Raw genomic sequence first — 15,113 nt, forward strand, 5'->3', positions numbered from 1 at the left:
CTACTTGTCCTTATTCCTTATTATTATGCTCTTATCAGATTTACATATATCAAGTGTTTTAGAAACAAAACCTCATGATAAAAGTGCATACATTTTCATTAAAATGTGTGTGAAAATTATTCTATTTGAGCGAAATATGTATTTTAATACTCTTCAAATTTAAGGTCTAAATTATTTAGCAATAACAAATTTTATGTGCTTCCAAAACAAAGAACAAAAATTTTACTTTTCCTAAAAGTACCTTTTAACAAATTTTCTAACTTTAGATTTCAAAAGTCAACTTCATCCATTTGATGAAGGATATGGCATTGAAGTTATACCATTTGGTCCTGGTGATGCTAAAGCACTATTCAATGGGAGCTGCCAGTTGACTGGAATCTTGTCCTGATGAATGAAATAACAAAAGCTGAAGAGTCCATGACTAACCCCTGAGAGAAAAACAACTGGAAAAGCCAACACATCTTACCAGCTGCAGTTTGGTTTATGTTTCACTTGAGAGCAGCAACAAGCAGGTTTGCAAGCAAAAAACCCCCTCACCAAAGCAAAGTGACTTTTACTTAAAAATGAGTTTTTGGAAACTTGCTTTGGCAATGGACCGGAGTGATAGCACAGCATGTAGGGTGTTTGCCTTGCATGCGGCTGACCGGGGTTCGATTACTCCATCCCTCTTGGAGAGCCCGGCAAGCTACCGAGAGTATCCCACCCGGATGGAAGAAACTGGCAAGCTACCCATGGCATATTCAATATGCCAAAAACAGTAACAACAAGTATCCCAATTGAAACGTTACTGGTGCCTGCTCGAGCAAATCAATGAACAACAAGGCAAATCGATGAACAACGAGACGGCAGTGCTACAGTGCTCCAGTGCTTTGGCAATGGAATAAAATTCTCTAGGCTTTATTTTCCTTTAAAATCCTTTCTCCTTTAATTTTTTTAAAAAAAGAGAGAGAGACTATATAAACATCTCATTGGGTGACATACTTTTGAAAAATATTACCAACTCAGACAGAATTAGGACGAAAGCATTTAGCAAGGAAGAAAAATGCCCGTGGAATGTGCTGTGGGCTCTGTGGCTACCACAGCACCTGATGTGGATGTATTCTGAATTCTGAAGACTATAGGACTGTCTGGCAGTGCTGGCTGGGTCCTCTTTGCTATCACCCAGCTGGCACGGCTGGCATTCCTGCCTCTCAGAATTCTCCGGTTCATCTGGTTCGGGTTCTCAGTCAGCCAAACACGAAGCACGTGTGGTCTGAGTCAGAAAGGAAACATGGGCAGAGTCCTGAGAGGCTGCATGTGAGTGTGTGGTCAGCCCGGTGACCACTGGCCACTGACATGTGGTCTGTCCCCAGCTCTCCCGCACTCTGTTGCAAAGAAGGATCTCGGCCTCTCTGGCTAATGGCCTAGCCCCAGGGCCTAAAATAGAACCTCTCCTAGTGATAGCGTTGCCCCTCACTGACTCCTGACCATGCTGGTCATACTTAAACGGGACTGCATTTCCCCAGAATTAAAACATAACACAGTCGGTGGGGGGAGGGGAGGGCAGACTGACAGGCGCAACCCACAATAGCCAATTAGTTATTAGTTCCTCCTCATTGTCATGAATGACCATGGCAAAAGATGAGTGTTTTCAGACGCCTCTCTAATCTACATGGATGTTATCTGATTCCTCGAACTCGGCATGCCTATTTAGAGAGTTTGTCAGAGCATCTTATTAAGGAAATGAGAGCGCAGAAGAAATTAGTCTCCTTGGGAGTAAGGCTATCACAGCAAAATTAAATTATCAACTGTAAAGAATAAAACAGTTGTGCTTCCTATAAAAATATTCGCTCCCTATGAATTGTAAAATCTTAAGATAGAATGCATGCCTCACATGCATATTGTCAAGCGGAGGAAAAATATTTAGAAGTAAGAGTAAACTTCAAAACATCTGATGGAATGGGAATCCAATTCCATGCCGAGAAAAGGCAGACAATTTTTCTCCTGCCACATGGAGAAGCTCTTACCAGAATGATGAGCTGTGGTTTCTGCCCCTTGGCCAGATCAATGATATCCACTCCATTATAGTAAAGATTTTCTAAACATCCATGAAAATTTTTATAGGGGAATGACACTGATTTTCCAGGTGCTGGAATCCCTCCAAAGCTGATCTTAGAAAGAAAAATGGCATCAATAATATTGTTTAGTGATTTTCTGATAATCTGCTTAATTATGATTAGCAACAATAGCAACAAGCATCACGTCAATTTTTTATTCCTCTATACTTCCGCATTATAAATTCCAAACATAGAAAAAGGTAAGAAAGTGTATTTTGAAAAATTATATGTTGAAGGATGATATTAAATTTTGTGGTGAACTTAATGAAGTAAAGAGAGTTGCTGATTGAGAACAATGTATACATGACAATGTAACATTATAATCTAATGCTCCTTCAACAAAAAGTTTTTTTTTAATTATATGCTTTCAATTTTATTTACATCAGCCCTCAATTATCCCAGAAAGCTGCTAATCACACTTGGATTTGAAATTTATTGGCTGGTGGATAAAAATACATCTTTATACCCACGGGAAATCTATGTTTAATGATATCACTGATTATATTGCTTTATTTTATAGACATTTCTGGTACACCAGAACAACAGCATTTATGTTAGTTATTAATGAATTACTGGGTTCCCTGCTACTGCCTCTCTAGAAATAGACAATAGCCAGTCATGTGCGCTATAGCACAAAAGACATGCAATGTTCCAGATTTACTAGCGGTAATGGGACCGCTTCCTGGACATTTGCTGTAGGTGACATCATGTGACTGCACACTTCAGGTAAGAAAGGTGACCACCCTCTAGTAGGTGAGAAGATGAAGCCTTCACAGAGCCTGCCCATATCTGTGACTTAGGTCACTCTGGGCAATGCTTCAGGATTTTTTTTTTTGCTTTTGCAACCCTCAGCGTTCAGGAGGCAGAGGGGGTCCTTCCCAGCCATCCTCTGACGACCAGGCCAAGCGGTCGATGCTAGAGCCCAAGTTGCTGATGGCACTCAGGCTCTTCAATTCCAGGGATACCCAGGCCACCCCAGAGGGTACCCAGGGGACCATGTGGTATCAGGGACAGAGACAGGGTCAGTCTCCTGCAAGGCATGTGCCTTCAGCCCTGCACGCTCTCACTGACCCTCAGCAGGTCTTTGGTGTTCGTGGGAAGCAGAAGTTTCTAGAAAGCCATTTCCTTTGGCACCGCTAAGCCACTTTCATCGCCCGGACCTGTCTTAGTTGGGACGGAACAACCACACCTCATGCTCCAGGTCCAGGTAGCTGAAGTCCCCCTGGGTGGCGTGGAAGCGGTGCTTCTGTTCATCCACCGTGAAGTTGATTTGCTGGCCCAAGTGCTGGACGAGCACAGAATGCCAGTGCTGGTCATCCAGTAGGCTGCCCAGGGTGAGGTTGATCAGGGTGTGCGGTGAAGGCAGCTTTGCTTCACCTTGCGAGAGGGGGAAAAGTAAGCAACAGCACCATTACTCTTTAGAAAGAAGAAGAAAGAGAGTCTTTTGTGGGTCAGCGTCACTCAGTGATATGGCGATCTCCTTCCCTGCATTCCGTGCAAACGGCAGTGTGGATTCAGGCGAACTATGAACATAACAGCCTCTCAACCTGGTGGCAATTTCCTCCACAGTTAATTCTCTTTATTAGTATTATCCATCACATGCTCGTTTTCAATGCAAATTTTATCTTAGCTACAACCTCATCATTTTTACTACCTTGGTATTTTTTTTCAGCGACCCATCCATTTCTTTTTGCTGCTTGAAAACAGCCACACAGTTCTACTGGTGCTAAACAAACAAACAAACAAACAAACAAAAAGTCTACACATGTTTGGAGCAAAATAACAAGTATGAACTGTTCTTACATGAAAGCACAGTGCAGTATTATAAATATATAATATGAGAGACACATACATGAGATATATACAGAAATATAAGTGGCGGCCCTGGAATCTGGGAGTAAGGCAGCTTAGTTGTTAGGAGATAAACTGAAAAACAACAAGCAGAAAGTGGGACCAGGGAGATTGCTTGGAGGGCTGGAGCACATGCGCTGCATGTAGGAGCCTTGGGTTCAATCCCCTGTACCTCATGGTGCCCCACACAAACATACAAGCATATGCCCACTGATTTCCTGTAAAAATTAGCAGCTTTCCAAGGATTTTAGCAAAGAGATTTATTTACCTGAATTAATAAGTAAAAAGAGTTTTCCTCTTCTTAACTCCAGGGTGATGTGATCTCCACTTTGCCCGCCCCGGTGGAAGAGAATACCATCGCTCTGCATGGTTTTAAATTTCAAAGAAATCACATCCTTTATGGGGCTTAGGGCTTTGGGATCAAATCTATATAGAAGAGAACTTTTTCCATCAAGATCGACCACCTCTGATCCTAGAGACAAAGACATTACAGTGATTCTAAGGATAAATATGCTTTTCCTGAAAGCATTTTAAATGCCTATAGACAGAGAAAGCACTAACACACACACACAGCATGTATAATTCAGCCCTGAATTATACAGGGCTGTCATCAGAGCAAGGGGAAATAGAGCCACCAAAATCGAATAATTCCCCCTTGACTCCTAGGACTGATTTTATTTTAGTCTATTCTCACCTCCTCACAACACTCATGATCTCGAAATCTGTTTTAAGACACAGCACTAATTTTCTCCTCTATCATTAAAGGCTATTTCTTCTCATTTCATAAAAACAGAAACCAGTGAGGTTGGTGAAATGCTTCTGGTCGATATCCATAACCACACTGGACAGATCTCATGATCAATATGTTTAATGGTGTTCTCAAAATGTTGACACTCAGATGGCTTTCCAGCTCCTGCAAAAGGGGCGCTGGTGTCCCCAAATTCTCTCAGACCTGCTGTTTATATGAGAGATTCACATACATATACCCACACATACATAAGCATCATCAAAGCTCGCCTTTAAGAAATACTAACCAGACCTGTGGGTTTTTATTATTATTATTATTATTCTTTTGGTGGCTAAGTCATGGTTATTAAACAGGCATACTATTTTCTGTCTTCTGAAGGACAATATAAGGAAGAGACTCGTTTAATGATACTATAAGGGCTGTGCTGCTGCATCTGTGTCAGAACTGTGACACTGACGTGTTTCTTCAGTTTCCTGACAGTGTCTTATCTACTCTTTGTCAAGATCACTTTTATTCAGTTCGTCTGAAAAAAGATGTCATGTCACACCACGAACATAACAGTACATCTGTCAAAATTAGTTGCACCCTACACAAGATACAGACACACACATACACACACACACAGAACTAATAATACTCAGAGTGCCAAGCAGTATTTTCAGCCTTTCACAAACCAAAGTGTTTTTTTTTAAATAGGCAATTGCCCTTGAGAGTACATTTATGTAATAAATGACGATGTAGGGAAACCCAATAAAAGAGGAAGCTATTTTTCAACAGACTAGCTGACTTTTCCCAGTCAACAAAATGACATTATAGTTTACTCATCTTGTTTCATTTGACAAAATTATTATAGCTACTTGGTGCCCAACATGTATCTTATTCCATTTATCCAACATATTTAATGTGAACCATTTATATTCACTGCCCCCCCAAAATTTTTTCAACTATTTTTGGCAGACATCTTTCGAAAATTCTGAGGTTTGATTTTTTCACATCTTGTTAATGTGCTTATAAAGAATTCATCACCAAGCGCACATGAATAAACATTGCATTCTGTAGAAAGAATAATGTTAACTGAACAATTATTCCTTGTTATATAGCTGAATGAATGTGCATGGTACAGACATAACTCTGTGTCAAATACAAATAATGTGTTCTATGATTATTAGATTACAATAAATTAAGACAAATTCCAATAAGACAGACTTTAACTGCTGACACATTTGGAGCAATGCAGTTATGTCTAAGCTAATGTATTGCTTAAAGGCAACCATCATAATAATGATTTTATTTTAGATAGTCTATTTTTGGACCTATCTACCAAGAGGAATTTCTTTTTTCAGTAGAAACTTAGCCTGTTACTTTACCTACTATTTTTTCTATTTCATCTATTTTACTGTTGCTATTTTTATACTTAAGTGGCTATATTATCCTTTCATGGAACTTACAGAATTTGTGCCTAGAATATTTCTATTAGAAAAATAGAGTAGTGAGGCACCAGAGAGATAGAGTACAGGCATGAAGGTGCTTGCCTCACATGCGGTTGACCCCTGTTCAATCCCCAGCACCATAAATAGTCTGAGCACTGCTAGGAGTGACCCCTGAATACAGAGCAGGAGCAACCCCTGAGCACCATTGGGTGTGGTCTAACTCACTCCCACACCTTGCAAAAAAAAAAAGTACTAAAAAAAACTAACAACCATAGCCTAAAACAATGGTGTACATTTTTATCTCTTCAGCTGAAGCTAGTTGCCACTTTCCTTCTCACTTTTACCTCCCGTCATCTCACTTCGAGGTGTGCAATTTCTAGCACTGAGCAGGGCACTGCATTCTTACAACCCATCTGAGGCACTGCACTAGATACTGAGACGTAGGAGGATCAACAGCGCAAGGACGGCAGTCACTGAAGATAAGCAATTAGCAAGGGAATCCTCAACCTCACAAAATCCCTAGGTCAGCATTCAAAAAAGACAGGGATCGTGTTCCTAAGGTGAATACGGAAAGACTCAGAGATGAGTTCTAGAAAGCTCTGGCTTCTGAAGAGGAGAATCAGTAGCTTCCCACTGTCCTCACTTGCTCAAATCCTACAATAGGCGCCACAGACTAGAATGACTCATTCCAAGAAGCCTCTGCATTCTGCCAGTATATTCTCTCCTTCACGGGATGAGACGAAGTTTATAGAGTCTGTCGAGAATTGACAGCAGAGGTCAGGGGACCGAGAAGGGGTGAGGGGAGTTCACCATGAAGAAAAGAAACCTGAAAGTTAGAAAACAGTGAAACCAAGGGGTCAACCTACCGGCTATCATCACATCACAGAAATCAGGCACAGATGAAGAAAACCTTTCAAGAAAAGAGCTCAAGAAAATCTGAACTGTGGGCACGTTTGTCAGGACAAACAACCCCCCCTGAGTCTCATCAAAGGGAAAAAAATTCAGCATAATTCCCAACAGTATTATTTGAGCTATACTCTAAAAATAAGTCACTTTTACAACTATTTACACACATAATAGAAAAAGCAAGCAATTTAAAATAATAACCACAAAACAATTCTTAAGAAATTAAAGTTAGTTAATACAGATATTGAGTTTCTAAGCAAATATCAGGTCATGTTTGCTTAGAAACAAATATTTGCTTATTAGAACATAAATATTTGCTTAGAAACATGAAATCAAGCAGTCAAACTATAATTAGTAACTAAATAAACTGCCAGAATCACATTTATTCCTACCTTTTGTAAAAAGTTTCAGAAAAAGAATCCCTTGCATTCAGTTGGATTATATATATAGAAAATAAATAGGAAAAGTACAGGTCTGATAAATTTTCTCTAGAAAAATTAGAATCAGAAATTAGCACAATTTCTCCAGTAAAAACAAAAACAAAAACAAAAAACAACCTTAACAGGGCTGGAGAGATAGTAGAGCACGTAAGGCTCTTATCTTGCATGCACTGACCTGGATTCGATCCCCGGCATTTCATATTGTCCTTTAAGCCCCACCAGGAGCGATTCTCAAGTGTAGAACCACGAGTAAGCCCTGGGTATTATGGCCAAGTGTGGCTCAAAAACAAAAAGAATGCCAGAAGAGACTTGATTGAAAGGAAAAATGATGTTCTAATTATGTCTATTGTTAGGCTTATTAACAGGTTATAATTTTAACTATTGGATGATTATCTATAAGTAATGTGTCTCTGCCACATTCTAGCTCACAATGAGAGAACATTGATTCTAATTTGGTTGGTGGGATGTTGTTGCTATAGTTGTTTGACTTTGGGGTCACACCTCAGAGCCTATATCTGGGTCTGTGCTCAGGGCTCACTTCTGGAGGTGCTCAGAGAACCACATTTGGTGCCAGAATGAATCACAGTTGGCCAGTGCAAGGCAAGTGTCTTATCTGCTGTCCTATCTCTAGCTTGGATCCTAATTTTCATTTAACAAGTCGCCAACACGACCAATTCCCATGGTCTAGCCCTCCTGAGCATATATGGATGGTGTTTACTATAGTTTAACAAAACAACCAGTCTCTGTGTGTTTAGAGTCTCCCTTTACATTATGTCCCTTTTACTTTTTTTTAAATTAAAAAAAATCATTTTAGGCATCATGTTAATGATAGGATTCGAGCACATAATGCCCCAACACAAAATGCCCTTTGCCAGTGTCCTCCCTCCCCCAGAGACTCCCCTTGTCCTCCCAACCATGGGGAGCTCAGTTCTGCAGCCTTTGGCCATTTGTCATTCACTTACCATGTTCCTTTATGTCCCACAGGTGAGAGCGTTCATTCGGTACCTGTTCCTCTCCAATGAACTTCATGTTCCTTTCATTGCCATAACAACTAACCATATTTGATTGTATTAAACAACACAAATTTACTCGTAATCACTTCGGAATTCACGAGTTCCAAAATCAAGGTACTGGCAGGGGTTGCCCTTCTAGAAACTTCTGCCATTTCTGCAGATACCATCCTTGCCTTCTATAGCTTTTCTCTGCCGGTTGTCTCTTCTCTGTCTTTCCACCCATTTCTGACTGTGATCCACCTCCTTCTCTCTGATAAGAATGCTGGTGATTACACTTGCTAATCCCAAATAATCTCTCCATCTCAACTTTACTCACTCAATCACGCCTGTCAAGTGTCTTTGTCATGTACTGTGACTTGGTTATAAGGCATTATTCTACTAGAGCAGATTAGGCATTCTTCTTGTACCTATCTCCTTATCTGTAACACAGAAATAATAATAATTATCCTTCACTGGACTATTATATAGTAATATATGTCTGGAAAATTTTGGAAGATTTGCTGATACATTATCAGAACTCAGTAAATGCTAAGTATTACAAATGCTAATGCTGCTAGTTAATTGTTCCCCTACTGGGCTAGGAAAAAAGGTACAGGAAAAAAAAATAAGTCTTAAAATGTATTTGGTGCATTTATTGAAAAGAAAAATCATGAATTTCAAAGAAACCCTCAATTATCAATGTCACTGTCAGGATGTTCTGGAAGAATAATGCTTCTGAGCCATCCAGGTTCTGCGGCTTTTTCTCAGTCTGTCAGCTAATGCCTAAGCTGACTCACCACAACAATTGCCAGTGACCTGAATCCTCGGCGAATACTCCTTCTCACATCTTTCCATTTAGAGCAGGAAGCCAGGACAAAAGAGACTCAAAGATTTCAGGCCCTACTCTCCTATCAATTCTTCCCGTGACCCCGGGAAAGAGATATCGTTTGCTTGATTTGCATGCTTCAGAAATACAATCTCCTGTAGCATGAAGAATTTTCTGATAGAAAATATTCAAATGTCTCCCAGGGAGTGTGTGTCAGAAGCAGTATTTCAGAAATGTGTGTTCTGTACTGCTTATTTACGAAGGCCTTCCTGAGGGTACCTAGGAGAAGGCAACGCATAAAAACAAAAAGCATTTGTTTTTCAAGGTGCTTACAATCTAGCAGGGAAGACACACGCTTTCCCGGAGATGTGATTATTGGAGGTGCAGCTGGGAGCTGGGCGTCTGCAGCAGGGTTGAGTACCGAACCACTTCTGACATGTATACAAAGAGAGGAGCTGCTCAGTCTCTGAGGAGGGTGCCTCCCGCGTCGCAGAAACGCTCTTCCTCCACACGCCGCCAACAGTTTGTCCTAGTTCTGCATATATTACACACCAACCTTCCTCCCTGTAATACCTTCTCCTTGATCCGGCAGCCCTCCATTACCCCTGCTCCAGAAGTTCAAGCCTTTTCAAATTGTAAGAGAAGATCAGATGGAAAAGCAGTATCCTCCAAATAGTTTACTAAGAAAAGCATACGTATGCACAACAAGGCTTTATTAAACGGAGTTTGAGTCAGGTCACGTGGGAATCAACTGAGAAGAATGTCTTGGGGTCCCCACCAACAGTCTCCTGGTCTCTGTCTGATGTTTGCCAAATTAGGACCTCTGAGAACGGTCCCAGGAATGCACATTCCTCAGTGATTCTGAGGCAGGAGAGAGCATGAAGGTTATGTGACAGGAAGAAAATGAGGCAACAGAAGTCATTCTCTGGAAATGCATCGCTTTATTGCATATTGAATGGAACCATAGAAAACGAATGTTTTATTTATTCATACCATAGGTGGCACTTGCAGAAAACTGTGGAGGTGGTAGAGACTTGTCCCTGAAAGATGTTGCAGAGAGAAATTGATTCTGTGAGTTAAACTATGAATCACTGCATTATTGATGAGGTCAGTTGACTAAGGAACTTAAAAGAGAAAAAATGGAACAGAAAATGTGGAAAACCTATCCTTGAAAAATAGAAAAGTGACTTTGTCTCAAGGTTATGAAAGACTGGAAGAGTTCCTGAAAGAAAGACAAAAGAAACTTTAATTGTCTGGGAATCACCCCAAAAAAGAGGATTATCACTGGGGAAAGAGTGATGGACCGAACGCTTCTTGGCTACCCTGCAGTCGGCCTTACACATTGCAGACTGTTTCTTTATTTGGAAATTACAACCCATGAATTACGAAACAGAGGCTCAATTTTGACTTCTAAGAAACATAAATCAGACCGAGTCCCTGTTTAACTGTTAGGTAGTGAAATATTAAAGCAATGGCGTGATGCATAGGCACTTGAGATCTGCATTACTGAATTGGGTTTTGAAGAGACGGCTGGGTGAGACCACGTACTGGATAAAGCAGCAGGAAATCAGTTGTACTATTTTTTGCATAGTAGCATAGAAGGACACAGGATGATTTAAGGGACTCTTAAGTTTCAAACAACTAAAATTAATACAATAAAAAGGAAGAGGCACAGGATCAAGTGCTTCATATAACCGCAGGGAAAAGCTAACTTCACTATCATGGTTTTAAATAGGCTGAGTTTAGATTGGTCAGGCTCCAGGAGGTTATGGGAACAAATATGATCACTGACACACAAATACTAATCTACTAATCTAAATGAAGCTTTTAAATAGACATGAGTGTGGTACCATCTTCGACTTCAAGGACACTCAATTGTGTCTTTGAAGGACATTGAATGTCTGCTGCTCTTATTTTTTGTGACTTTTCAAAGATCAAAGCAGATCATTGAAATGTAGGTGCTGAGTCTCCTTCTTTGAAACAGTGGAGAATAATTCCACGATTGTAATAGTGACCACCTTCTGCCCTCATGGGTCTGTCCATGTGAAGGGAACGGTGACACCAGGCAACTGACACACCACAGGTGAGCAGATACATGTACAAATCTCAAGTGGAGCCCGAAGGAAAATAAGAGAATGGAAAGAGAGTTCTGAACAGGAAGATCTAAATTGGCACTATCTACACCGGGGACGCCATTACTGAGGAAGGGCTGTTTAAGCTGAGATGACCACTCTCTCAGGGGAGGAAAGTGAGCTAGCAGAAAGGAGTGGGGGTGCAGAGGATGAGGATGGGGAGGGTGAGGTGAAAGTGAGGAAGGGGAAATGGGGGAGAGGCAAGTGCGTATCCTCTTGATTCTAAGTAGCACCAACTGCTGTCTTTGGCCCTGGGATACCCTCCAGTTGAGCATGGTCTTCCTACAAGGCCAACACCCTTTGGACTTTTCAGTTAAGCATCAGATGGTTACAAAGTCCCTCTCAATGGGCAGGACTGGAACCCCAGACCTGGTCTTCCTGACTCCAGGTACATGCTGAAATCCTGCAGATGTGCCTTTCCATCCTTCAGTTTCCACCAGGACACATTGGTAGCTTTTGGTAGGCAAGTGAAGTTCGGAATTAGCCAGGATTTAAGGGATGGTTAGATCTAAAAAACCGAGCTAGTCCCCTCTCTCTTCTTCTCTCCTCCCCACTCCCTTTCCAGTGCTCCACCTTAAGCCTCTCAATTTTCAGCTATTCTGAACCTTGAATGCAGATATCAGACTTCTTTCTCAGCCTAGTAAGTTTTGGTTTCTTTTGGCCTAAACATCACGATACCTATAAACTGACAGGTTATTTTTATTATTTTTTATGTAATTGTGTTAATAACACAGAGAATATATTGACTGACAGAATATATTGACTTTCAAAAATTGAGATGCATCTTTAAGAAAAACTCACTTGAGATCAGGGGAGAGTATGGGATGTAAGGTGTGTGCCTTGCATGTGCCAACCCAATCACCAGCACAACATATGGCTCCTGAAGCTCAGCTGGAAGTGACCTGGGCACAGATCCAGGAGTAGCGGTTGAGTCCTGACAGATGCACCCCCTCTCCCAACCAAACAAACTACGAAGGAGCAATGGTTAAGAAACCTCCCTTCCACTGCATGTGGTTGACTCTGATTCGATTCCATGTACCACCAAGGTCACTGCTGAGCAGAGAGCCAAGAATGATCACCAGTAATGTGTACAACCAGGTGAGGCCCAAAAATATAAGGACTGGAGAGAGGGGAGGGGAGGGGTGAGGAGGGGAGGGGGAGGAGAGGAGAGGGGAGGGGAGGGGAGGGGAGGGGAGGGGAGGGGAGGGGAAGGGAGGGGAGGGAGGGAGGGGGAGGGGAGGGGAGGGGAGGGGAGGGAGGGGAGGGGAGGAGAGGAGAGGAGAGGAGAGGAGAGGAGAGGAGAGGAGAGGAGAGGAGAGGAGAGGAGAGGAGAGGAGAGGAGAGGAGAGTGGGAAGAAAGTGTCATTTAAATGTGGGTCTCCTGGAGAATATTTTTGTCCTTCATGAACAAGGTCTTCTAGAGTTTCTAGCTCTTGTGAGATGAACTTCAGCACCCAAAGCATTTAAAAAAATCTCTCTACCTACCTTTTATATATATATACAAACAGATAATCTAGATTATAGAATTAATTTTATATATTGTTGCTACAGCAATAATAATTGCTGAATTATATACTGGTAATACATATCACTTTTAAATAGCATGTTTTAATTATGCATTTTTATATAAAATACATATACATTATCATTGTTTCAGGAAGCAAAATAGTCAAATAAAAACTTCCCCACTACCATGCCTGGTTCCAAAAGCAAATGGGTGTTTTGGGTGGTTTTTCTTTTTTTGGTGCATGAGATCTTCTAAATAATTTATTTGGTCCATTAATTTAACCAGGGTTGCAATGAACCTAGATGTTCTATTAGTCCTTCTTTATTTATTACCTGGAACATAGATTGGAAGAGAAATTCCCTCCTGTCTTCTATTTGCTTAGGATAAATGCTTGATGTTTCCCTTAATTTATTCATTTTCAAAATGAGCTGCTTCCTTACTATTTGATTTAGGAGGCTAGTATGATATTTTTGGTATTGTCATGAGTCAATTCACTTAAACATATCTAATATGTTTTAAAACTACAGATACCATGCTAATTAATGTTAAGAAATTTACATCTTTGGTCATAAAAAGCCTCATCAGTTCTGAATTCTTTTGACATAATCCTTATTTTCATTGTTTTCTTCATTTAGTATTAGAATAGCTAAGCTCAATTTTAAGTTTTATAATAATATCACCCATCAAATTTAAAATCTTAAGACAACAAAACTTTTCAGAGAATTATAATTTATCCTCTTGATTTTTAAGGCCAGCTCAAATCAATCTCTTTTTTAAATTTTGGCATAAAATGAATTTCTCAGCTAGAGTCTGATGGACAACTTGAGGGCAGAGATTAGAAATCCATAATGACTGGGCTTTTCCATAACAGGAATCAAGTTTTATTGTCATTATCTTCTACAGCAAATCAAATAAATGTTCAGCCTTTCATTTCTTCCATAACCAGACAGTTGTATAGGAGATCAGCATGCTGATTAGAAAACTTTAGTTACCTAATTCTCTATACTTTTATTCACAAGTGAAATTTGCACTTCTTAGGCTACTTTCTTCTATTTGCTCTTGATATGTTTTCTAAACCAAAATCTACTGATGTAAGTAGTTTCAACTTCCCAACATTCAAAAAAATATTGACATTTTTTACATTATAAAGGGCACATTCGTATTTTTTTAAAGTTCACTTCAGTTTGTAATTATTGACTTATACCCATGCACTAAGTAGAATCCATAACTTTCTTCTAAACAGTCTGCATTTAAGAAGTCTAAGTATTTAAGTGTGCATTTAAGCATACTAATCAAAAACTCTGCACATCAGGGACTGGTGCAGCAAGAGGCTGCTACCCACATGGCCCACCTGAATTCGATCCCTGGCCTTGCATATGGTCTACAAGCCCAGCTGCCGAGAGTGAGCCCTGAGCTCAGAGCCAGGAGTGAGCTAGGAACACAGCTGGGTGTGGCTCAAAAACCACCCAACCAACACCAATAACAAAACCAACTTCTTCCTTCCTTCCTTCCTCCTTCTTCCTCCTTCTTCTTCCTTCCTTCCTTCCTCCTTCCTTCCTTCCTTCCTTCCTTCCTTCTTCCTCCTTCCTTCCTTCTTCCTTCCTTCCTTCTTCCTTCTTCCTTCCTTCCTTCCTCCTTCCCTCCTCCCTCCTTCCTTCCTTCCTTCCTTCCTTCCTTCCTCCTATCCTTCCCTCCTTCCTTCCCTCCCTCCTTCCTTCCCTCCCTCCTTCCCTCCCTCCTTCCTTCCTTCCTTCCTTCCTCCCTCCTTCCTTCCTCCCTCCCTCCTCCTTCCTTCCTTCCCTCCCTCCCTCTTCCTCCCCTCCTCCCTCCCTCCCTCCCTCCTTCCTTCCTTCCTTCCTTCCTTCCTTCCTTCCTTCCTTCCTTCCTTCCTTCCCTCCTTCCTTCCTCCCCTCCTTCCTTCCCTCCTCCTTCCTTCCCTCCCTCCTTCCCTCCCTCCTTCCTTCCCTCCCTCCTTCCCTCCCTCCTTCCTTCCTTCCTTCCTTCCCTCCCCTCCTTCCTTCTTCCTTCCCTCCCTCCTTCCTTCCTCCCTCCCTCCTCCTTCCCTCTCCCTCCCTCCCTCCTTCCTTCCCTCCTCCTCCTCTCCCCTCCCTCCTCCCTCCCTCCTTCCTTCCTTCCTTCCTTCCTTCCTTCCTTCCTTCCTCCCTCCTTCCTTCCTTCCTTCTCC

At 41.3% G+C, this 15,113-nt stretch overlaps 1 protein-coding gene across 2 annotated transcripts in view; it reads right to left on the reverse strand.

Moving 5' to 3' along the window:
- The window catches only part of CNTNAP4 (contactin associated protein family member 4), a 277,745-nt gene that overhangs the window by 110,198 nt on the left and 152,434 nt on the right, over window positions 1-15,113 (reverse strand). For both annotated transcript variants that reach the window (XM_004600513.2, XM_055145181.1), the window contains exons 5-7: window positions 4,216-4,419; window positions 3,286-3,473; window positions 2,007-2,150 (exon numbers count right to left, since the gene is read on the reverse strand). In XM_004600513.2, the coding sequence (XP_004600570.2) occupies window positions 2,007-2,150; window positions 3,286-3,473; window positions 4,216-4,419 (536 nt within the window). The remainder of the gene's footprint in view (window positions 1-2,006; window positions 2,151-3,285; window positions 3,474-4,215; window positions 4,420-15,113) is intronic.

The sequence above is a fragment of the Sorex araneus genome, chromosome 8, assembly GCF_027595985.1.
Source record: "Sorex araneus isolate mSorAra2 chromosome 8, mSorAra2.pri, whole genome shotgun sequence".
NCBI lineage: Eukaryota > Metazoa > Chordata > Mammalia > Eulipotyphla > Soricidae > Sorex > Sorex araneus.